At 31.1% G+C, this 24,089-nt stretch overlaps 3 protein-coding genes across 13 annotated transcripts; 1 reads left to right on the top strand and 2 right to left on the bottom strand.

The window, feature by feature from the left end:
• Positions 1-1,632: 1,632 nt before the first annotated feature.
• On the bottom strand, positions 1,633-11,681 carry LOC124951032 (U-scoloptoxin(01)-Cw1a-like). Of its 3 annotated transcripts, none has more exons than XM_047498727.1 (5): positions 10,922-11,681; positions 4,505-4,576; positions 2,159-2,281; positions 1,919-2,020; positions 1,633-1,842 (listed from the first exon to the last, which is right to left on the bottom strand). In XM_047498727.1, exons 1-5 carry the CDS (start codon positions 11,009-11,011, stop codon positions 1,765-1,767), a joined length of 465 nt encoding a protein of 154 aa, XP_047354683.1. In that variant the 5' UTR covers positions 11,012-11,681; the 3' UTR covers positions 1,633-1,764. The 3 variants fall into 3 exon arrangements, with proteins under 3 accessions (XP_047354683.1, XP_047354684.1, XP_047354685.1); XM_047498728.1 differs by lacking the exon at positions 10,922-11,681 and adding an exon at positions 8,269-8,363; XM_047498729.1 differs by lacking the exon at positions 10,922-11,681 and adding an exon at positions 4,853-5,479.
• LOC124951030 lies at positions 8,823-19,450 on the top strand. Of its 9 annotated transcripts, XM_047498724.1 has the most exons (5): positions 13,588-13,751; positions 14,317-14,489; positions 16,232-16,542; positions 17,946-18,086; positions 18,596-19,450. In XM_047498724.1, the coding sequence occupies exons 3-5, from the start codon at positions 16,261-16,263 to the stop codon at positions 19,115-19,117; spliced, it is 945 nt and encodes a 314-aa protein (XP_047354680.1). In that variant the 5' UTR covers positions 13,588-13,751; positions 14,317-14,489; positions 16,232-16,260; the 3' UTR covers positions 19,118-19,450. The 9 variants fall into 9 exon arrangements, with proteins under 9 accessions (XP_047354678.1, XP_047354682.1, XP_047354673.1 ...); XM_047498722.1 differs by lacking the exons at positions 13,588-13,751; positions 14,317-14,489 and adding an exon at positions 8,823-9,011; XM_047498726.1 differs by lacking the exons at positions 13,588-13,751; positions 14,317-14,489 and adding an exon at positions 9,151-9,174.
• Positions 19,451-21,172: 1,722 nt separating this feature from the next.
• LOC124951081 (U-scoloptoxin(01)-Er1a-like) lies at positions 21,173-23,953 on the bottom strand. The gene is made up of 3 exons (XM_047498865.1): positions 21,899-23,953; positions 21,609-21,815; positions 21,173-21,516 (listed from the first exon to the last, which is right to left on the bottom strand). The coding sequence occupies exons 1-3, from the start codon at positions 21,998-22,000 to the stop codon at positions 21,298-21,300; spliced, it is 528 nt and encodes a 175-aa protein (XP_047354821.1). The 5' UTR covers positions 22,001-23,953; the 3' UTR covers positions 21,173-21,297.
• Between the last annotated feature and the right edge of the window lie 136 nt (positions 23,954-24,089).

Below are 24,089 nucleotides of genomic sequence, written 5' to 3'. Positions count from 1 at the left end.
TCTACCCGCAAAACCTTATGATTTCTTATTAGAATGAAAAAAAACGAAAAAGAAAAAAGAATGAGTGTGACGAAAGCAAAACGAAAGGTGATTTCGATGCTCTCTCTCTCTCTCTCTCTCTCTCTCTTTCTCTCTAGTAACTTGGCCTTGTCTCTGAACTCTATCGCGTTCTTCTACTCGTGTTAGATAAATAAATATATGGAAAGGAAAAAAGAAAAAGAAAACAATTTTGCGTTCATCTTCTATGATGGAAATATCAAAGAATGACTTTCTACGTTAACGACTCGTTTGATCTTTTCGAAGTATCGTTTGAGATGGGAAATATTGATTATTAGAATAGGGTAATTTCGATTAATAGGAATCTCCGGGTCAACTTGACACAAATTTCAGACGTGTTAGAAAGTTTGTTTAGTATTAATCTTGTATTATTATTTACATTTGTATTTTTATTATTCATTTATTTTGTATTATTATTTACATTTATATATTTATTTATCTTGTAATATTACTTGAGAATCTTTCATGACGTTTTTTAAGATCTAAGTTTGTTGATGGACAGGTTATAGAGAACGCTCATAGAACAATTGTCTATTATATATTTACATTTATTATACTATTGTACATACTCATCTTTAAATATATATATATATATATATATTGTTTCTTAGTGATTCTATCGTAACGGATACAGGTGCGTTCAAATATCTCGAATTTTAATGTCTTGACGTGCATTAATCTTTTTTTTTGTCGTCGTTTATCTGAGTAGGATCTGTTAATATTAATGAACATATAAGCCTAGTAATTATTTAAATGATATAAGCGAGATATTTTCAGTTGAGGAAGCTCCAGTGTTCTTTATCTTTCTCTCTTTTTCTTTTTTTTTTGGAAAATCTTGTCATACATCGCCTCAGGTCGATTATTAATAGGAATTTATGAAGAAAATAAAAACGAAAATAAAAAAAAGCCATTTCGATTTCCATCTTATCCTGTTTCAATAATAATGTATATTTCTTCAATAATGTTGTCGTCCTTGTAGTACTAAAAATGAACTTACTGAGAACGGAAGTACTGTCTTCGCGATCGAGAATGTCAAGAACTTATGAGGAAATACGATTAATCCTAATCTCGATAAAAATGTTAATCGAACGATCGAGTCTACGAAATCCGATTGGAAAAGTGTAACAACACCTGCAACGAAGTTTCGAATGCGGTGAGAGACGAATCAGCTGTTCGTTCCTCGAGACCATTCACTTTCTATTATCCAATCGTGCCAAGAAATCGTCCGGGTTCGATTCTGCAAGCAGGCGACTCCACCTTCTCGATGTTGAGACGAGAAATTCTATTTATTTCAAATAGACAATTTAACTTTGTAAATCTTGCGTATTATAATAAAAAGGCGCATATACAATACTGATTAAAAAATACTCAATATATCTGAAAAAAGAAAGAAAAGAAATATGATAGAGAAAAATTATTGTTCGCAAAAAAAAATTAACATTATTCTGATTATAATATCAACGTTGGAAAAGGAATATCTTTCAGTTTGTTGGATTTTAGTTCTTTTTTTTTTTTTGTTCGATTAAAATTATCATCTCACAATTTGTGGGTAAAATAAAAAGAATGTTCATACTGTACGTCGGTAAATTAGATAACTATAATTCGTGTATAGAACAAGCATTGATCGTATTATTGTTCGTAAGTAAATTTATAGAAAAAAATCCTTTATTAATATATACTTATTCCTACGGGAATTCTTTGACAATATTAAATTCTGTTTCCATTGATGTCTCTGTAGAGGTCATCGTTGATGCCATAAAGTCTCGGAGAATCGTTACAGTCGACCTGCGATGAAAGAAAGAAAAAGTTGTAAATGCACGTCACTCTTAATTTCTTTGATAATTTACGTTTACAAATTTACCTTGAACCACCAATCACAGACTCGTGCCGTTTGACTGAAAACTGTGCCGTTAGGACAAAGAAAACTGAATTGCCGACCGTTCGGTAAACACCAGTGCCAAACCTGACGGAAAGAAAACAAGAGATGAATAATTATGATTTTTAATCTTAAATAAAATGCAACTGTGTATGCAACATTTTTCCTTTTAAAATAAACGTTGTTTTTTTTTTTTTTTTTGTAATGTTAAGTTTATGTACCGACCTGACATCTTGCTTCGGGATCCGCATAATATCCAGGCAACTTTCCTCCGCAGGTAAAGGTGAGCCCAAACGGTACGGAATTATAAATAGGATAATCGACACCAGGTGTGTAACCATCGACTTGCTGAAATTTTAATGCGTTTAAATTTTAATACGTTTATCTCAAATTTCGTTTTTTCAACAGGCAAAAGCACAGACGCATACACGTATCTCTCTTTACATCTTATAACTTCTTTCTTATAAAAATATCTTAATTTCCACGTTAAGATCAAAAAAGATAGATTTTAATAATCGTTTGACACGCACACAGATACATTATACATGTAAAAACATCTTTTGTTCCCTCAAATGTAACTTCGTTAATTAAGTACACGATAATTACGAGAAGAAGTCGAAAAAAAAAAAGCATGTAGCCCTATAACCGTTGCGCCATCCTCGTTATTTCGAAATGCAACGTCCGACGCCTTTACTTTCGCTGCATATCATCATCATTGATGATAGAACCTTTGGATCTTAAGAGATCCAAGGAGAAGAATAATGCAAGGGGCTATAAATCGCATTTCCTTTATTAACTCGACGATACTCAAAAAGATAAAATGAAAGACATAAAGAGACAAAGAATAAAGATAAAAATAGAGAGAGAGAGAGAGAGAGAGAGAGAGAGAGAGAAAGAGAAAGAGAGAGAGAGAGAGAGAGAGATGCTAGAGGGAGAGGGTGAGCTAATTAACTAATTTTTCGCAATCGACTCGAGAATAAGAAGAGACCATTGCGACACGTCACGGCGTATCGGAGTCAGTTCAATGTATACACATGCCCCAACGGGTTGACCGGAAGTTGGATTACATTGTTCTTTGCGAGCGGATGCACATCTTCATGCCTTTGTATTCGGACTCTTGTTTACTGTTTACCGGTTACGAGCTTGTGCTCGCGCGCGAATGAGAGGCCCATCAGAGGTTACAGCCTCTCCTCTTCTTGTTTCTCAATTCCAATTCGAAAGAGAGAGAAAGAGAGAGAAAGAGAGAGAGAGAGAGAGAGAGAGAGAGAGAGAGAGAGAGAGAGAAGAGAAGAGAAGAGAAGTTATTGTCGAGTTTTTCTCTATGACGACTTAGACAGGTCAAGGTTGTATTAATTCTTTAATAAAAGTTCAAACTTGAATACTTTTATTTTTTGATAATTTTTATCGACGAACTTGACATCTATGGCACTGTTTTTACGAAATCCGATAAGTTTATCGGCATTCTTACCAAGGTGATCACTATGGAAACAATTCGTTTAAATATTGAAAATTTGCATGAAATCGTCAGATCGATATCAGAAAACGTAATAAACGGAACACGAAGTTTAGCTCAACGTTTGAAGTTTATCACCTCGTATAGTTGTTTATACGTCAGAATGGGAATAAAAGAGTCCACGTGATTCTCTTTCTAATCTCATTCACGATCATTTAGAATTCGTGCCTTCTCTTCTATTAATGCAGTCTTCTCGCATCCGGTGAAATTTTCTGCGTTCACGAGAATCGAGATCCACGCGACGTTTTAACCTTCACACCTCATGGATTTAGTTGTTCGTGTTTATAAACGGGATTTCCTTTTCATTTTGACTTTTTTTTCTCGTCTGATTTCGCAACAATTCTTTTGATCTTGCAACATCATTCGATTTTTTCATATTTGATATTTTTACTTATTTTTTTTTTCTTATTTTTTCTGTTTATACGCGCCTACACTGAAGTTATTCATATATATATATATATATATATATATATATATATATATATATATATATATATATATATACATAGCAATCTTGCGTTATGATTGGTTTTTATTATTGAGAAACGCAATTGAAATATATTTACAATTATATTTATAAATTCTATTCGTAGTTCCCTCGACCACGTTTATCTAACGAGATGCCTCTCTAGAAAGCACCCTCACGTAAGAAGAGTTAATTATTGAATTACTTAATGTTGCTAGTCTAAAGGAAGATGATGCGTGCGAGATACCGCTTGGCTCGTTCATTGTCATTGTTGCACACCGAGTCGTGAGAAGACACGATGAAAATAATAATTTTGCGCGTTAAATATAATAGGTTTCTTTCGCAAATGAGATACAGCTCCCTTTCTATGACAAACGAAATTTCCATGGGTTGGCTGACAAATTACGTAACCAACGATCGTTTCTTTTTTTCTTTATATTTTTATCTGCGAGAATTCGTTGCCAACACATGAAACGCATCAATTTTTGTGGTTACTATCTATTGTTCCGTTTGATTATTTCCTTCCATTTTTATTATTGTTATTATTATTATTATTATTATTAGTTTTTTTTTTTTTAATTAATTTACTTACCGCCATCGTCCGGTAAAACAAGATAGTCGTAAGCAGCACGATCGCAGCGAATACTTGATATCTCGAAATCATCTATAACAAATCAAACAATTCGATTGAGTTAAGCGAATAAACGAACAAGCAAACAAACGAAAAATGAATTAATAAATAAAACAAATAAAATGTAACTATGAAGAACGTATGATGAAACATGAAAATTAACGAAATAAATTTTCACACTATATGTCAATACATAACCGTAAAATTCAAATTAATATTCACGTTGAAACGATCTAGGACGAATATAAATTAACGTTTTCAAAGTATTACGAACGTCAAGAATATAAAAATAACCAATGCCCGACGAACCATTTCGGAATAGTCCTATCTCTCCTTAGAGTCCTTAGTATCCTTCCACGTGGCTGGCATTTATCTTGGCGCGATTTGTTTTTCGTTAGGCTGGCTCTCTCTCTCTCTCTTTCTTTTTCTTTCTCTTTCTTTCTTTCTCTCTTCCTTTTTTTCTCTCTCTCTCTCTCTCTCTCTCTCCCTCTCTCTCTCTTTTTATCTCTGTTTACCGATAATAAATTCGAAGACGATGCTATAACTCGCAAGTGTCTTCCTTAAAGAACAGAGCCACGAGGTGGTGGTATATATATGGGTTTAGAGATCCAGAAGAGTGAAAAAGGGGGGATTCTTGAGAGCCCCTCTTTCTTGGGGCTCCCACAAGTCGGACGAACGAAGAAAGAGAAGATCCCAGGAGGGAGGTTGGAGAGAGGAATATAGAGGGATCCCTCCTGCGGAGCAACACAACAGATTCTTTGATTACGCAATACCCTCGTGTTCTTACACCCGTGAAAACGCGAGTCTCTTAGAACCTCCCAGCCTCTCATCCTTGCCCCCCTCCAATTCTCCTTGTATCCTTCCACCTACTACTCTTCCTGACCACTCCGACAATCCTCGAGTTTTCTGGATACGGAAATTACATAGAGTCGATTCTGTTATTTTATTATTATCTTTTACTTTTTCCTTTTTGTTTTCTTTCTTTCTTTCTTTCTTTCTTTCTTTCCTTTCTTTTTTTTTTTTTTTGTTGATGAATCATTATCTCATTTTTTTTTCTTTTAATCCCTTCTATTAGGTTTATTTACTTAAATCGACGACCGACCGCATAATTGTATAAGAATGTACATTAGTGTAAAAGTATAGGTGAGGTATGATGTCAGCGAAATCGTTACTTTGGTGATCATTACTTGACTCAAGTATCATTACGTCTCACCTTACTATGTTATTCTTTATTGCATATTGTATTTTTTTGTTGTGCTTTTTTTTTTTTTCTTCTGACAGATTTCCCTTAGGTATACCATCATTGAAAATATTATTAACGAAGGATCGTACGTATAAAGAGAGGATTGACCCAACACGTTAGTTTCTTTCACATAAAGATGGTACGAATAGAGAAAAGGAATACGGAAGAAGACGGAAAGTGTTGATTTATCGTGGCCGATAGTTTTCGCGCTTGGACTATCGGGATTCTCAGGAAACATTTATAACGCGTTTGATCTACTGCCCTATGTCGTTCCTATCTTTTCTTTCTTTCTTTTTTTCTTTCTTTTGTTGTTCTTCTTCTTATTTTTTTTCTTTTTCTTTTTATTCTCCATTTTCTTCATCTTCTGCTATCTCTTCTCGTGAATATTAAATAAGTACGTATGTATGTAGATACTTACGTAATTACAGAACGCGATCTCGGAAGCGTGAAAATGGCGCGAGTTTTAAACCGAAGGTGAGTCTCTCATCATTTCGAAGAATCGATTGTTAATTCAGTCGCTGATTAATCAACGATTATGTTCTTCTTTTTCGTTCTCTCTCTCTCTCTCTCTCTCTCTCTCTCTCTCTCTCTTTCTTTCTCTCTTTCTCTCTCTCTCTCTCTTTCTTTCTCTCTTTCTCTTTCTCTCTCTTTTTTCGATGAAAAATACAAAGACAATAACTTCCTTCCGTCAGATACAAACGCGTTCTTTTTTTTCTTTTGGATTCACCGACGAAATGATAAATCCGAAATGATAAAATGAAGAGAGGGGAAAGTAGTCATCCCTCCGAAACGGCTTCTCAAGATCCAAGGTCGCTGGAGGAGGATTCAATTCAACGAATAAGATCGTATGTGTAGTACGTGCATTAAAACTTAGCCAAGCGAGAAGCAAAAGCGTCGATGGTATCCTTCTCTCTCTCTCTCTCTCTCTCTCTCTCTCTCTCTCTCTCTTATTTTCTTTCTTTTTTCGTTGTCCTTCGAGCTCTCGAAATGATCTGCGTCCACGCGTGACCGACGGCCCATTTCTTATTTTTTTCTTTCTTTCTTTCTTTTCTTTTTTTTTTTTTTAATAACAGTAACTTCCTGTAGTTATGTTCTTCTTCTTTTATGAATAATATAAAATGAATATAACGAATGTAAAATAAAATCTGATATATATATACATATATATATATATATATATATATATATATATATATATATATATATATATATATATATATTTACGTTGGTAACGCAAGTATAGTTATACGTTCGTGAAAAGAAAGATTTATTGTTCTTTATTGCGAAATATTAAGAAGAGTTAGAATCGGTATAACTTTTGAGAGGATGACCGTCATAGTGCTCTCACGTTATGAATTAGATATAACTATGTATCTAATTCATAACAAGACGATTACTCCAGTTAAGCCGAAGTATAACAAACGTGAGAAATAATTTTCGAGATGTAATAATATTAATAGATTCAGCAGGGTGTCTCAATATCCTGCTTAATGTCGAGCGAGAAACATGCGTCATTTGCATGGAAAAACATTTTCTTTTTTGTTTTTTTCTTTTTCACTATCGTAATCGACAAAAGATAAATTTTTTTTTCTTCAGTTTTTTTTTTCTTTTTCTTTCCTTTTTGTTGTTAAGAAAATCATAAAATGGCAGAATCGAAAAGCATTCATCGGAGAGAATGATACGGATCGTGTTTGATATGTTCATTTTGAGCATAATGAAAAAGTTATTATTTTCAAAGTACGATCAATTAAAAACATTTAATTGTAAATGAAGTCTCTCATCGGTTTGATGTGTAAATTAGTATGAAATTTATACGGCAAACGTTGATCGTACCCATATACACAGATAGTACGTAAGTACTTACTTTTAACTTCTAAATATCTTGTGGAATAAAAATTGATGGTAAATGTTGCAATCTATGTACGTAGCTATGCGTTTTGAATTACGCCGATACGAGGGACAGGAAGGATGAACGAAGAGTCGAAAGACTTAATGAAATTATCTCGCTACCGTCTAATTAGATATATCGAGGTTATTGCAAAATGCTAGGTTAGCGCTGTGAGAAGGTCCGCTTTATTATTTGTGCGATTTAAGTGGAATCGCGAGGCTAAATTTATAACGGTGGTGGGCAAGAATGAAAATGTCGGAGGGTAAATCCGTGTCTCCGTCTTTCAAAAGATAATTATTGCGTTCGAGTTCTTCTTTTTCGTTTAAAAAGTATTACGACGTTTAAAATGCAAATTTTAATCTGTTTTCTTTTTCTTTCTTCTTTCGCGCAATATTTTTTATTTTTTATTTATTGATCAACGTACAAATAAAATAATGGAGATAATACGTGTTGTTCATAGAAAATTTCGCGAAGAATAATGTTGAGACGGAAAACGAATAAATAAGATAATAGATATAGATTAATCTTAAGAAACCTTCAATCGAGCTCGCTCTTCCGATTAAATTATTATCTATTTCACGAGATATACGTTACGTGGCACTTCTCGCACATAGTCTTCGTCCGTTATAAGCACTGCAATTTCATAATCAGCCAACTTCCGAGCGTCATCCTTCCTACTATCTTGCCTTCTTACGAACAGACATAAGAATTATTCTCACGTATTTATAGTTGTACAGAGAGGAACACGTTTTAAAGATTTATGGTTGATTAAAGAAAATTCTATTAAGTTCAACGTAAATATGGTTGATCCTTGATTAACAAGATTAATTATTTCAATGTTATTCGAGATTTAGGATTTATGCAATTTTCGAAGCATTGAGTTATAAATTAATTATGCAATTCTAAATCGGATCTGTGTAAAATAAAACATTGTTTTTAAATAGACCAGTTGAATATAAAATATCTTTTAATTATTCGAAAGTCATCTTTAATTCTCAAAAAGAATTCATATCTTTGTTATCTTCGCGAATCGTCAAGGTGCGTATTGCAATTGTGAAATCAAAAGACAAAACACAAAGAGAAATTTATGCGTTGCAGAATGATATAATATTAAATCACAATGTGTCGAGACTGTGACAAGAAGAGACGTTCTCCTGGCGTTTATGTTGCCTCGCGATCTAATTCACCAAGGCAATTACTCGCACGCTCGTAATCACTCGATTGTTCGGCTTTTGTTCTTTTTAAGGGTTCAAGCATTGTCAACGTGCACGCGTCGTATCGTTTAATCTTACATAAGAAATATAAATCGTGTGACAGTATCACTTTGTGGATCTATGGTGAGACAGTGAATTAAATATTCAGACAGTTTTTGAAATCGAATAACTTTCTTTAGACTATTTCTCAGATCTTGTAGAAAATGTTTTGAATATTCTGTAAATTCGTGTGTTCTATGTATAGATGTGAATGATTAAATATAAATGAATTTTTGTTGTTGCAATGGTAAGAAACGTCTAATAAGTTAGTTTTAAATCTGTAATTAAAACAAAAAAAAAAGAAAAGAAAGAAAAAAAGAATATGTGTATTTCGTAGATCCGTATATATGCATTATGGTTTTGAGAATTTATACGATATATGCCATTATATCACCATCATATCATTCTTTCAATTATAATTTTAAGAAATGAAAGTTCTTCTAATTTCAAGATGAATACAATAAAATATATAAATACATACGAGCATATGTATATATATATATATATATCTCATCATTTTATCGATTATTTGAATAAATGTAATGTGTACTGAAAATGAACAAATTTGATAATATTTTTGTTAAATTTCAGATATATTTATTTTTGTTCTATTTTTAAAAAAAGTTAATCAATATCAACAAATATTTTGAATATTTTTGTGATTCATTCGACGCATATATATATGTGTGTACGAACGATACATTGAATTACGCAAGCGATAACACCGACGGTAACAATTAATACGAATCTCAGGAAATGTTGCTCTGTCTTGTAATAATGGCTTGTAATAATTAATAAGGCTTACATAAAAAGTATCTCTCTTTGATAATAATTATATTTTTTTTTTATTTCTCTCTGCGTATACGAGGAACTATGAAGAAATGACACATCTTGAAGAACTTTCTTTTTTTATACGAAGACAACTATGGGTATATAAATGAGTATATAAAACGTGTAAATCAACGAGAGCCAAGAATTCATCTTTTCTTATTTAGCATCGATAGATCTAATGCTGTAGATCTAACGAAGAAAAAACTACGAATTTTATCATTGTTAAATGTATTTATAAGAGATTTGATTTTTTTTTTTCTAATAGAAAATATATATTTTATACGCATTTTTGGAAAGTAATTATTGTAAATATTAAATAATATTAAGAAATAATGTACATGCGCATACAAATACAAATGGATTTTTTAAAGTTACGCGAATATAATAAACACGTAAATATTTTTCTAAAAAAGAAAAAAAAAAAAAAAAGAAAAACAAAGAGGATGGTATCGGGAAAATTTTTGTCAGCATGAAAGAAGAAAGTTTAAAATCCGACAGAAATTTCATTTAAATTATACAAAAGGATTTAACCTCGTATTGGAATTCTTATTGGAGAATTTCATCGGTATGCGTCGTATTTGATACTGCAAATACGAATACCGACGTGTTTGCTCTCAAGCGTACCCGTGCACAAAAAAAAATTTACTATGTATCGATACACAGAGGCGGTAACGAAATAGGTAACGGAGAGTCGTGTAGTTCGGTTTTATCAGTCCGAGCGAGTCGAACGGTGTGCCAGCTCGGTCTGCCCCACATTTTCAGTCACTCGCACGCGACAGCGCATACCGCAGGTGTGAGCCGATCGTTCGCGAATCCTAGATTCGCTTTTCGATCTTTGAGATCTCTTCCGTTGATCTTGATCGTTCTTCCTTTTCGATAAATAAGAGGTGAAAACATGGACCATTCGACGTTACCTTGAAGTAAATATATACTTATTGGTGGGTGTAACTAGTATCAATAAAATAATTAAATTTTTTACTTATTTCTCGATTAAAATGCGATAACGTAATAACATCTCTGATAAAGTTCTTGATAACGGTAGTTTGAGATAATATTAATCAGTATCTAACAGAAATGCGCAATATAAATACATATACATTGTACATATCTAATGTAAGATGTGTTGTTTAGAAAGCGAAGACTCAACAAGTTAGATGACTAACCTTGAACTTTCGTATGTTCGTTTCCTCGAAAAAGATCTTTTTTGTCGTCGTGCCGTCGCATGTCACGAAGCGTGACGTCCTTGTGGACATCGCGACTCCGGTTAGTCATGGTATCTTAAATCCTCATGTTCGTCGATCGTCACCAAACCTATTCTAGATGTTAACTTTAACAAAAGTACTTTTCTCTTCTTCTACGTTCTTCATTCATCTTGTGAAAGCAACGTCGTTTTCGGGGGCACCAATTCTTACGTTTTCTACGTATGTATGTGTATGTGTTCGTATCTGTGTTATAAGTGCGACTGGTTTTCTGCACGTACCTTTCTCTACGAGAATTTATTTCTAATTAGAAATTTAGAAAATGTTGGTACGTTTTATCTTCTTTTTTTTTTTTTTATTATATTGATTTTTTACTATATTGATCATCGAATATCATATATCACGAATAACGTAATAATATCGAACCCGAACAGTGCAATTCGATCTTTTTCAACTTCATCAAACAATATTAAAGATTTGTTGAGATTTCATCGTTAGTCACACTTAGCTATCTTTGTATGTTTATCTGAGATAAACTTTGATATCATTCTCGCGATCCAAAGGCTGAAGCAAGAGTTATCTACGCACATATCGTATACGTTTGAAACGTTGAATTTAAATCATATATAAATTTATATCTTCGTGAATGAGTAGACTTTGTTAACATTAAATTCCGTTGTTGAATTGAACAACGATCTTATCTTTTATTTATCTTTTCTTTTTTCTTTTTTTCTTTCTCTTTTTTTCTTTTAAACGATAACGTCATTTCCTTTATTAGTCCGAATTCGTAAGGGATTCACCAGTGTTAAAATATTTTTTTTCGAACGGATGTGACACGCATCGTTAGAGATCGAGCGTGACACAATCTAACGACTTCCGGTCTGACATTCACGAGCATTTCCGGTCTCGTTACTACCCTTCCGTAGGCTCCAAATGAAAAGGGAAATCATTTGCCTTCGTGATGTCTGGTATAAATCAGACCTCTGACAATGGCGATACCAACAACGTTGCACGCTTCGTGAATTCTCGCGTTTTCCTGTCCATGCTGTATCAAATTTTACACCAAAACGTATCGACCCTTACGTTTTAATCCCTTAAAATTATTTTTACTTTGATCGAAACAATTCTTACTTGTTATCAGTTACTTAAAGATATTTAATTCGATTTAACGATTACACGATTACAAAATATTTCTCTATCGATCGTTCTTAACAATTACGACGATCATAATTTTCAATTATATACAAATTTTCAAATATTTACAAATCTTTTAAATTTGAATATTTTTTTTAAATATAAATAACAATTGAAATGATTCATGGATTAGTTGAACTAAATTTTTTAAAATCACATCTGTGAAAAATGAATAATTGATGATTGATAATATCAATTACGAGTTTAGACAAATTCGTTTATTGTGACTTTAGTTCTTCATCGATTAATCATATGGAATTAACGCTGTCTACCATTATACCTACTTACAACGAGATTTATCCGCGTCATTTGCATAGGGATTTCTCTCTATTAGATTTTATAACATGACTGACTGAAAATATTCTCCTATGGTATAAAATGAATACTTCGTTATATTGATATTTTCTTATGGAGTACGATATCTTCGTTGAAACGTAACGGAAGTTCCTAACGGAAAACCATAATAACGAGTAGCCACTGTCTATTGCTCCGTTTTATACTTACTATCACCGTTACGCTTCATTTTGCCTCTTCTCTCTCTCTCTTTTTCTTTTTCGTTTTCTTACTCAGCCTTAATTATCTAAAAAAATAAGCGATAAGTTCGATCATAGAATAACATTGAATCATACGATAACATTTCGATAACAATCCGAGTAAAAATGTAATAATAAAATATTTCAGATGTTATGAACATGTTTTCGTGATTAGAAATGTGAATTGTGATTCGTTAGATTCATTTCTAATCGTTGTAATCGCGTTGTAATCTCGTACGTCTGTAATCCAGATGTACGAGATAGCCACTCGATTCGAGAATATTCTTATTACGACACCCGATATGTTGCAACGCACGTTCGCACTTCATCTATTGTACGCGGGTGTAACTAGCTGACAGGTGCATTTGTGCGACTTATAGTATGTTCCAAAAGAAAATTTACGTTTCTTTCAAGTAGATTTAAATACAATTTTCAATTATTAAAGTGATAATAAATAAATAAATAAATAAATAAATAAATAAATAAATAAATAAATGTATATATGTAAATCAAATGAAATGAAAAAATAAACATTAATTTAATTAATTTACATTAATTACAAATTTAATGTTAAAAATTATACGTATTATAAATGAGCCTGCAAGTATACGTTATTTAATAATCTAAGGTTTTTTTTATCGATATAATTCGAATTAAATACAGTATTGAATGAGTATATAGGGTGTTTCAAAATCTTTAGTGTTACTATGTTCAAAATCTCAAGTATTACAAATTTCTAGGACTTGTAGAGGGGACCAAGTAAATAAGTTAGAGATAAAATTTTGATTAGGAACACATGTCCGGAAATGTATAGGTAAAACAAAATCTAAACGGCATTGCGTCTGGGCTACGTCTGGTTGACGTCTGGGTTACATGTTGAACGGCAAGTGTAAAGTGTGATGATGTGCTATCGTGTTAAAACCACATTTCTTGATAAATGTTCAATGGGACATCTTCCAAGTATTCTGGCAATACTTCTTACAAGAAGTATTATACTCTTTTAGAGCCAGAAAAAAATGTAATTGCATGAATTCTGGCCGCGATACAACAGACTCAACACAAATTAGGTATTTTTGAGCGATTCTGTCAAAACATAGTTACCAGATACAATGTTTGAAATAAAATTGATGGATCGAGTAGCTCTTGTAATGGATGAGGACTCAATCATGATTTGATTTTGTTATACTTATACATTTTAATTTTGTTTTATCGTACTTTTCCTAGATTCCTAATCAAAATTTTATCTACTCAGTTTTTTCTACAAGCTCTAGAAGTTTGTAATAAGAATTTCAAAACACCTTGTGTATATATATATATATATAATATATATAATACATATATGTATAATTCATTATGTATAAATATTTCTATCATTTTATAATAAAATATTATATTTTTTTAATAATGATTAATTTTCTAATATTTTGAAACGTTCATATTTGAATTATTTCTATTTATGTCGGATCTATAATCAATATGATTAAAATTTGTTGTTATTGCTGCAATTTTTCATACGTATGTATCTGTAACAAAATGTTTATACGAAATTCATAAATTTAAACTCATAAAAGTTTGTTATTGCTGACTCTACGTCATTCTAGTCTCAGGTGTTACATTTCAGTTTTTTTTTAGTTATGAACTAAATTTGCTTCGACTGTATTTCGATGCACTGTAACCAAATACAATGCACCACGACATATACAAGTGTGGTCATTTAACGTATTCAGATGTAACCCCAACGTAACCGACGGAATACGTTAATGAATTCTTCCTCACCTGACGATCGGTCACCTGACTCACTTCCGGTAAACTTGAAAGAGTGCACACGTTCCCTCTTCGTAGCAGTTTCCGCTTATCGAACCTCGAATATCCGCCTATCCTTTTTCATTGTCTCATTTATTCAAAAATTATTATTAGAATTATTAACACATTGACGTTTAATTTTAATATTATCGAAATAATTCGAAGAAATTGTTATTGTTATTTTATCTTAACTTATTGATAATTGATAAAATACTTAAAAAGTTATTATTTTCGGCAAGAAGGATCAAGAAATTTGTCAAACAAAATTGTGTCATCGATTTTATTTGTAATGTTTCCAAACAATATGTTTCTTAGTTTGACCAATCAATATTTTTGTTTTTTTCTTTCAAACAACACGTAATAGATAGCGCAAATGAACTTGTAATCGGATCGATTCGATACCATTTACGATGTTCATACATACTTAAAAGGAAATGCAACGATCGTCGAGGCAATCGAGAATGACGAAGGCGCAAGCTGCAACACGTGCCGCTCGACAGCTGTTTTCCGGTGTAATTCTGAAACACGTTTTGTCTTCTTTTTTTCTTTTTTTGTTTTTATTTTCATGCTTGGATACACTCGGGAGATGATAGTAATAATGATCGACGATGTAGGGTGAATCTTACTTTTTTTCTCTCATCTTTTATGTTTACAAACTTTTCGATTAGAAAGTCCTTAGGACAGATGTGTTTTGCTTTTTTTTTTAACTTGATTAGCCGATAAAAATAATAAATTATCGAAAAGAAAGTTACACATATAAAATTGATTATATTAATTTTCAAATTAATTCGAATAAAATTGTAGATTATTGAAATTATTTGTACGAACTTGTTGAAGACCGTTCATTTTTATCTATTATAATTATCGAATATTAAGAATATATAAATATGGACACAGTGCATTTGAAAACTATTCATATGGTTTTGAAAATATAATAATATTTATTTTAAAATTTTTTATGCTAATATTGTTTTTTTTCCGCAAACGTGTAGTGTCTTTCGTAAAGTTTAAATTTCTTAAAAAAAAAAAAAAATAGCATCAAATAATAATAATAATAATAATAATAATAATAATAATAATAATAATCACACATATATATAATGATTATTGTATATCTTATACAAAATACACAAAAGTAAAAATGTGTGTTGTAAAATGTACAAATATATGGAGTATATCCATCCTTCTTTTTAGCAAATCGTTTTCTATATCTTTTATAAGGAAATTTATTATTGTCATCGATTAGAACAACTTTATGTTTTTTAAAGTCCAACGAAAATCTTTCTGATAAAGACTTTCTTATACAAAATTTTATGTATGTACTTATATATATATGTTTTTGCTAAATCTTACATAAAATGTTTATCATGTTTTTGTTTATACTAATATTATATTATTACTATAAGTATTCGGAAAATAGCTAAATCTATATATACTTCCATACAAGCATATATATATATATATATATATATACATGCATCATGTATATATAATATGTATAATATTATGGCTATACTAAAAAAACATTATACTTATATGTTGTTCAACGAAATAAAACATTATAATACTTTGTCGATTGATCTCAGATCATTAATAAATATTAATATTAATACGATCATTTATAATGTTCAATGTTTCAATGACGAATATTCGTTGAACATATTTATGATTATCGTATATAAATAAAAATATTTAAAGAGATGATGAAAAAACTTTGGAATTAAATGTATTTAAAATATTTCAGAGAGAAAGTTTGAATGAGAAAGTGTCAGAATGGAAGACGAAGATTTCGGATTTACGAAAAGGGACAGCAGAGCCCTAATGAAGGTCCTAACCGTTGAGAAAGAGGAAGGGCATACACAACAGGAGAGAGGACCGTCCTCAGCGCCGACGAGGGCTGCGGCTGCCAGTGGAAGCGATGGAGGCAGCGATCGTGGCCGTTCCAAGACCGCCCCCTCGTCAGTTCCAAACAACGCGCCGAACATACCGAACGTCGTCGAGTATCATCTCAAAGTAAAGCCACCTTCTAAGATTAACAAACTCGAGGAACAATCTGTGAGTAAATTTTACACGAAAATTATCTCGAAATTTAAACTATTAATGATAGAGAAAATTTTCTAATTGTTTAGAAATTCTTAAAACGCATATAATGATCGTATTAAGATGTATTATATACGATGAATTAAATTTATTTTAACATTTTTTTCTATTATTCCAAACATCCTAACGAATGAACGATGAAAATAATAACATCAATCGATCTGATTTTAATCAAATTAGAACGAGTTTCGATCTTGAGCGATACAAGTATCATTCGTTAAGATCTCTATAAATTTATTTTCATTTCATATTTACATATTCTCGTTAGTAAAAACTTGGTCAGTCGTACCAACGTACTTACTTGGAGACTAATCCACACGCATGGTTTGTTTATCGTCGATTGGTAACGCATTCTTTGTTATTACGTCAACTAATTTCGCTTTTTATGAGATATTTTTATACTTCCTTATAAACGTCAGTGAACTTTGATTACCGTTATTACCGTTTATTGCCTATTGTGTCGCTTACACATTTATCATCTTTCTATTTTTTCATCTTTTCTTTTCATTCACAAACGTATATATATATATATATATATACACCCACGCATGTTTACTCATACACATAAATATTATTATGTTACTGTGCATACAATGAATCAATATTATTTTTACGTTTTATTTGATTATTACGTTCGTATAATTTCGAAGTAAATGATCGTTCATAAAACTATAAATTTTATTCGTAAAAACGTAACTTTTATTTAGATTTGTAATAATCGACTGGTACCATTTTTCGTTCCGCCATTTAAAATATCATATTTTTGAAAAAAAAGTAAAAAAAGTAAAAGAGAATTAGAATGGTCTATTATCTGACGGCTAAAGGATTCGTTACGAGATCTTTAATGGATTTCTCACACAATATCATTGAAAATGAAATTCTTTTTTTCTAGATAAACATTCTGATAATACATTGTATATATATATATATATATATATATATTAGGGGGACCGGAAAGTAATGTCGCTTTCTTAAATTAAATTCAAACGAATAAATTTTTAACAATATTTAACAATTTTTAATAATCAAATATCGTCATGCGCAGAAACGACATTACTTTCCGGTCACCCTAATATATATATATATATATACTTATATATATATATAATATATATATATATAATATATATATATATATAATATATATATATATATATATAATATATATTTATATACATATATATATACTATACTTATATATATAATATATATATATTTGTATATACTTATATATATACTATACTTATATATATATAATATACATATATAATATATATATATATATATATATATATATATATATATATACATATATACTTTTTAATTCATGATACGTGACCCAAATTTTTTTTTTATAGAGAACCAATCGTACAGAAGAAATGAAGAAGGATTTACTGTCTGCAACTGAAAATAAGAAAGACTGGATAACAAAATTATCTCGTCTGTCGATCGACAACAATGTGTTCGAGGGGTCGACTGATCTGCCGCAGGTGTTTCAGGTAAGTTTCATGACGAAGTCTTCAGAGCGTTAGTTTGAAAATACCTGCAGATACATGTCAGGTACACAATTTCCTGTATAGGTACCTGTTCTGTCGAGACTTCTATGTCGATCTTTCTTTCATATATGTACATATATTTTATGCTGGTTCGTAAACTTGCTTGTGTATTACCTATTCTGGTAAATAAGTGTCAACTAGCGTCGTTATTCTAGTCTCATTAAAGTAAAAACAAGATCGATCTACCTGTATGGTGTCGATACTGTACGTATGTGTTTACGAACTTGGATTTAAGAGATTTTTATTGGTTGAGATAAATCACGTGACAGTACTCTCAGCCAATCTAAAAAAGAAGATAACATACTATAATGTTATCTACAACGTGACATTAAGACAAATCTTCTTTACCTGTCTCTATTTCTCTTTTTCTCTTTATTGACCAATTATATAATATTTTGAACGAAGGAATAGTAACTTTGTAAAACAAACGAGACTGAGTCAGATATTTACAGGTAAAATACTTGGGATCTCACGATGCAAGGGGACTCTGGGGTATAAAGCACACGAGACAACCGGTCGATAATATGGTAACCTCAGCTAAAGCATTACCGACCAATACGATGCTACCTTTAATCAAGTTAGTGGTATCCCAAGAAGGCGTAGCACTTCTACCGCTTGACAAAAGGAAGCAGGAAGGCAACACAGCTAGAATGTACGCGATCGAGACTATTTCCTATGGCGTCCAGGATCTCGTTTATACCAGGGTATTCTCAATGATCGTCGTTCGTGAAACAGATAACTTCCGTAGGGTATCACCCTTCGAATGTCACGGTTTCGTTTGCGAATCGAAACATCATGCCAGACAACTCACTTACGCACTTGCCACTGCATTTGAAATTTATTCGAGAAAAGTCAAGATCCAGGACAAGGTTAATTCCGAAAATGTTATTAGTAATACTAAGACAAGATTTGCCATCGATCTTAGAAGTCCTGAAGAAATCGAAGCCGATCTTTGTATGGATTCTGAAGCGTGAAAATTTTACATATCTTCTTTCAGAGATATCACGCTTGTTCATTAATTTCAAACATTTTTCGTCGATAAATGTCGACGAAGGTCTCTCCTTTTATTTTCTTCATGTTACCTTCAAACATAGGAGTATATATCTCTAGTAGTTATACTGTTTAACGATAACGAGTTGCAAATAAGTGATATGAAAGATTTATATGTTAATTTCGAGAGAAGATTTTCGTCAAGAGCGTTGGATTTTATAGGAAACAGGACGATACAGGGTTACGATTATATATAATTCTTTATCTATGTAGTTAAATGGAAAATATTTGTCTAGTGTAATATAATGTATATATATATACTATAATAATATATATATATTATATATAATATATATAATATATATATATATATATATATTATACGTAATATATATATACATATATATATATATACATACACGTTTGTATATATTTTACTTGATTAAAAAAGGAACAGTATAAATGTATATCAAGATCAACCTTGAATGACTTTTAACATTATTAGTATATTAAGTATAATTAATTACATTTTATACTAATTAATTAGTATGTAGCATATACATATACGGGTTTCGTTTAAATTTAATCTACGAAATAATTGTAACGTATTATACGTTTTGTACATACACATACACACACACACACACACACACACACACATATATATATATAGTGTTTATTTTCCGTTCAATTTGAAGATCTAACATAAGTGTAACCTTGAATGGAATTGTTCCAGTGCCTTGTTAATATTGTAATGATTTTCTAAATGAAAGGAAAAGAAATATTTAATTATTTTGTTTGTAAACACAAAAGTACAGATTATTATGTGTTTAATATTTTTTATCGGCTTTACAAAGAAAGGTTGGGCATTGCCTATCCATAACATGATGGCTAGCTATTCCAAAGATACCGAATAGAAGAGAAACAAATGGTCATCGGTGGTCACCCATGACTTGCCGAAGCGACTTTCAGGTATTTTACGACAAGCGTATAATAACGATCGCGTCTCAAAAAAAGAAAAAAAAAAAAAAAATAAAAGAAAAAAAAAAAAGAAAATATTTGGATTTATTTCTAGCCGCTTTATGTGTGAGAGTGCTTCTTTTCATCGTATAATAAGTTTCTACTTCTTCAAATAGTAATTTTTTTAATCGAGTCTTATCCAAAGCTTCGATTCTACTTTGATTTTATACTTTAGTCATACTTCAGCGAGAAATATAAATATTTTGTAATATACAATGTAATATTACACTACAAATTTACGTTATTTTTTTTGTTTACGTAAGAAATATGGAGTTCTCATTCTCCAAGTTCGATTTTACATTGTCTTGCCGATATACTAGTTTCTAATCGTTTATCGTACGTTTCTTAGACATAATTTTATTTATATTTTAGTTGTTTAAGTTTAAAAACCAATATCGATACATATCAATGATCATATTATTGAATGTTAAAAGTAATGCCGTATTTAATATTACGATAATGATATAAAGTATTTCGATTTAGTTCTTTTTTTCTTCCTTTTTTTCTTTTTCTTTTTCGTTGTATTTCCAATTTATTTTACACTAGACGAATTAGTTACTTTCGTAGTAATATATGTATATATATATATATATATATATATATATATATATATATACATACATATTATTTTTTGTTTATCCGCATTAATTCTATTGTACTTAATTAACGTTAAATAATGATAAAACACATTGAAGTGTTAAAACGTTTTGAGAGTTTAGTCTTTTATTTTCCGATATATAATACAATTAATAATATTTTTAGGAGTTAATAAGACACCGTCTATACTTAATAACATATATTCGTAATATTATAATGCAAATTTTTACAAACGAATTAAAATTAAGACAAATGATTCAAAATAATTTAAAACTTTTTCCCTTTTTTTTTTTTTACATAATTACTACTAAAACTAAAGAGCAAAAGCAAAATCTAGGATATCTTAAATTATTATATTACTTACATTATACATAGTTGTTTCTCTTTTTTTTTATATATATATATATATTTTTTTTTAATATATTAGAGCGATATACGTATTGAAGGCAAGCGTATGTAGCATACAAAAGTTGCTGTTCTTATTTCGTCGTTTCTTGTTCAACGTAGGAATAGAGAAGTTAGTTTATCGACGTAATTAAAAATTTCGTCAATGACGTTGTGACGATCCTTGTCGATTTAAAATTCTTGAAGTCCTCGTGAATGGTTTGGTTATCTCTGGCTCGACATCAGCATTTATTGGAACAGATCTGGTAGTCTCTTCTTCAGTATTTTCTTCCTCCTTACCAATCTCCTCGTTCAAGCTGTAATATTTTTCTGATTCCTCGCAGGGTATCGATTCTTCCGTTCGCGTACATACGAAAGTGGCCTTATAAGGAGATAGACAAAAAAAAACAAAAAAGAAAATAAAAAAATAGTAATAACGAAATAACTTAATAAGAATAATGTAAATATAAGTACCTGATTGAAAACCGTTTCGGAGGGACAAATGAAACTCCATTTGGCGACATTTCTTGTTTGTGGTAGACAAACGTGAAATATTTGACACTCATTTTCCATATCGGCGTAATATCCATAAATTCTGTCTTTACAGGAAAATGTGTCCACAATGTTATCTCTTATGAGTGTAGCATTATCCGGTAATTGTAATCCACCTAATTGATTTTGCTATATGGAAGAAGAGAAATAACATGTTAAAATAACATGTCGATATATCATTTATTGATAATATCGAAATATTCTTTACTAACTTTAAACACGGGTGTTGGTCTTTTGGATTTTGGTTGTTGAGGAAGCGCGTTTATTACTAATACGAAAGCACAAAGAATTTGAATAAATACGAATCGATTCATCTTGTTTGTTAAGTTTTAAGATGTAAGAAAAGGAATAGCTTGCGCGTATTCGATTTCAATTTATTGATTTAACTTATTTGATGGTATTTCTTTTGAGATTTTTGGAAGTTTTACCAGCTTCTTTCTTCGGAGGTCCTGAAGTAACTGGAGATCCGAATCGTAGAAGGGTGTTATATAGCAAAGCGAGGATAGGGATCTTGAATATTGTATGAATGGCCAATTCTCAGTACGTCCGAATTAGTAAATTCTTCACGTTTGGTCTGCCAATGACCAATGACCATCCAGACGTTCACATCATCCTCGAAGGCCCGATGCAAATGGTCCGAACGTTCGATGATGCGGTGTCTTACGTTTGACGGTAAATAATTCGTCTACTTAGAATTAATATTTATTGTTGGTCGTACGATAATCAAAGGAATAAAACGATTTAGTCGTTCGTGATTACCGAATATGTCGTCGAGAAATTCCTTAATGGATCGTTGACACATTTGTTTCTAAACTGTCTAATCCGTTTAGAGACTCTACGCATATTCTATCAGAGCATTTTCATTTTTATTCATAGAGAGTACGACCTTGACAGGAGCGAGTCGACTCCTTGCATTTAAGGATTATATTTCGATTTTTCGGGCACGATTTTTCAAAGCCACCAACGGAGATTCATCAATTACGAAATCGGAAACGACATAAACGTAAGTAAGTACTGATTGCGATAGATTGAGTGAGAAGAAATTGTACTCGTTTTTTTCTTCCCTTAATATTCATTTTTTATCCTGTTTTATTCGAAAAATATGTGTATATTCACTCACATACACAAACACACACAAATATATTTATATGCTTATTTTTTTGTCTATGATATCAACAAATTTTCAACTACTATCAGCTGCGCTTGGAAAAGCACTAAGTATTCATGAAATATGTTATTATTAAATCTGTTTAAGTCGATTATAATTCAGTAACAATCCTGGTTCGTCCACGTGTTTAATATTTTATTACACGTGAAATTATTCACGATTTTTTAACAATATACGATACGACACGGTGATCCCATTCCACAATTTGGCTCCTTTCCAAACGTGAGAAGATAAAGACGTAAGACGAATTCGGCCGTCGAAATTCGAGGGCAAATCCGCCAGGCCTCATCTTCGTTAAGGCCGCATCACGGCCACCATTTCTTCGGGATGTGAATACTTAACAATTCTTTTGGGTCCTCGTGATTGTGAAACCGTACCCACTTCTTTTCCCCTTTTTGTGGTCATCGACCATGAGAACGACGAAAAATATTTGATGTGATGAATTCTATGAACATACATAGATCGATTTTCTTTCTTTTTTTTTTTCATTTTTTTGAATTCGACAATGTACAGCGCTATTCTTTTGTAATTGAATTTCGATAATAAGTTATTATTTGTACATCAATTAGTTATTACAAATATACTTATCAAATTAACATACTTTTCTCCATTTGTCGAAACATTAATATGTATTTGTATAAAGAATATTTTGGCTCGTGGACTTAAGATAAATCGTCTGCATTCTAACGATATTGACAAAAATGCTAATTAATCGATTGACTCATAGACTCGTAAGGATATAACTTTTTAATCCTTAATTAAAATGATAATGATTATAACGTCGATAATGATTATTACTCTTTGTTGCTTTTTTTTCTTTTCCTTTTTTTCTTCTTTCCTCTTTTTTCTTCTTTTTTCTTTTTTCTTCTTTTTTCTTATTCTGTTAATATCTTAATAAAATTTATTCTCTTGTTCAGAAAGGGATGATTATCCTCCAAGTAACGAAACTAAAGGTGCGTCGAGAACGCTCTAATCTTTTACTTTGATCGCACGTGCGAGAAGGTGAACAGCCTGATTATATCGTTGGTGTTTAACGATTCCAAATGCATTTTACTTTGGCCACCGAAGAAAAATACAAAGAGAATTTAGAGATACACGATTACGGCGCTCACTAACCATGTCGTGAGTACAAGTTACTTATATATACATTCTTCTTTATTTCTGTCGATAAAACAGAGTAAATATTTTTTCTTTTCCTTTTTTTTTTTTTTTTTTTGTTAAGGAAAATAAAATAG

The sequence above is a fragment of the Vespa velutina genome, chromosome 8 (assembly GCF_912470025.1).
Source record: "Vespa velutina chromosome 8, iVesVel2.1, whole genome shotgun sequence".
NCBI lineage: Eukaryota > Metazoa > Arthropoda > Insecta > Hymenoptera > Vespidae > Vespa > Vespa velutina.
This window is presented reverse-complemented; position numbering and strand designations above follow the sequence as displayed.

What these genes read in the sequence shown, in the direction of transcription:
- LOC124951032 (XM_047498727.1), bottom strand. Translation starts at nt 11,011, where the DNA reads ATGTCCACAAGGACGTCACGCTTCGTGACATGCGACGGCACGACGACA. An exon ending in TGTTTTACCGGACGATGGCG is followed by an intron (nt 2,282 to 4,504) that starts GTAAGTAAATTA and finishes TTAAAATTTCAG; the next exon opens with CAAGTCGATGGTTACACACC. An exon ending in TCTGTGATTGGTGGTTCAAG is followed by an intron (nt 1,843 to 1,918) that starts GTAAATTTGTAA and finishes CTTTCATCGCAG; the next exon opens with GTCGACTGTAACGATTCTCC.
- LOC124951030 (XM_047498722.1), top strand. Translation starts at nt 16,261, where the DNA reads ATGGAAGACGAAGATTTCGGATTTACGAAAAGGGACAGCAGAGCCCTA. An exon ending in ACAAACTCGAGGAACAATCT is followed by an intron (nt 16,543 to 17,945) that starts GTGAGTAAATTT and finishes TTTTTTTTATAG; the next exon opens with AGAACCAATCGTACAGAAGA. An exon ending in ATCTGCCGCAGGTGTTTCAG is followed by an intron (nt 18,087 to 18,595) that starts GTAAGTTTCATG and finishes AGATATTTACAG; the next exon opens with GTAAAATACTTGGGATCTCA.
- LOC124951081 (XM_047498865.1), bottom strand. Translation starts at nt 22,000, where the DNA reads ATGAATCGATTCGTATTTATTCAAATTCTTTGTGCTTTCGTATTAGTA. An exon ending in GACCAACACCCGTGTTTAAA is followed by an intron (nt 21,816 to 21,898) that starts GTTAGTAAAGAA and finishes TCTTCCATATAG; the next exon opens with CAAAATCAATTAGGTGGATT. An exon ending in CCGAAACGGTTTTCAATCAG is followed by an intron (nt 21,517 to 21,608) that starts GTACTTATATTT and finishes TCTCCTTATAAG; the next exon opens with GCCACTTTCGTATGTACGCG.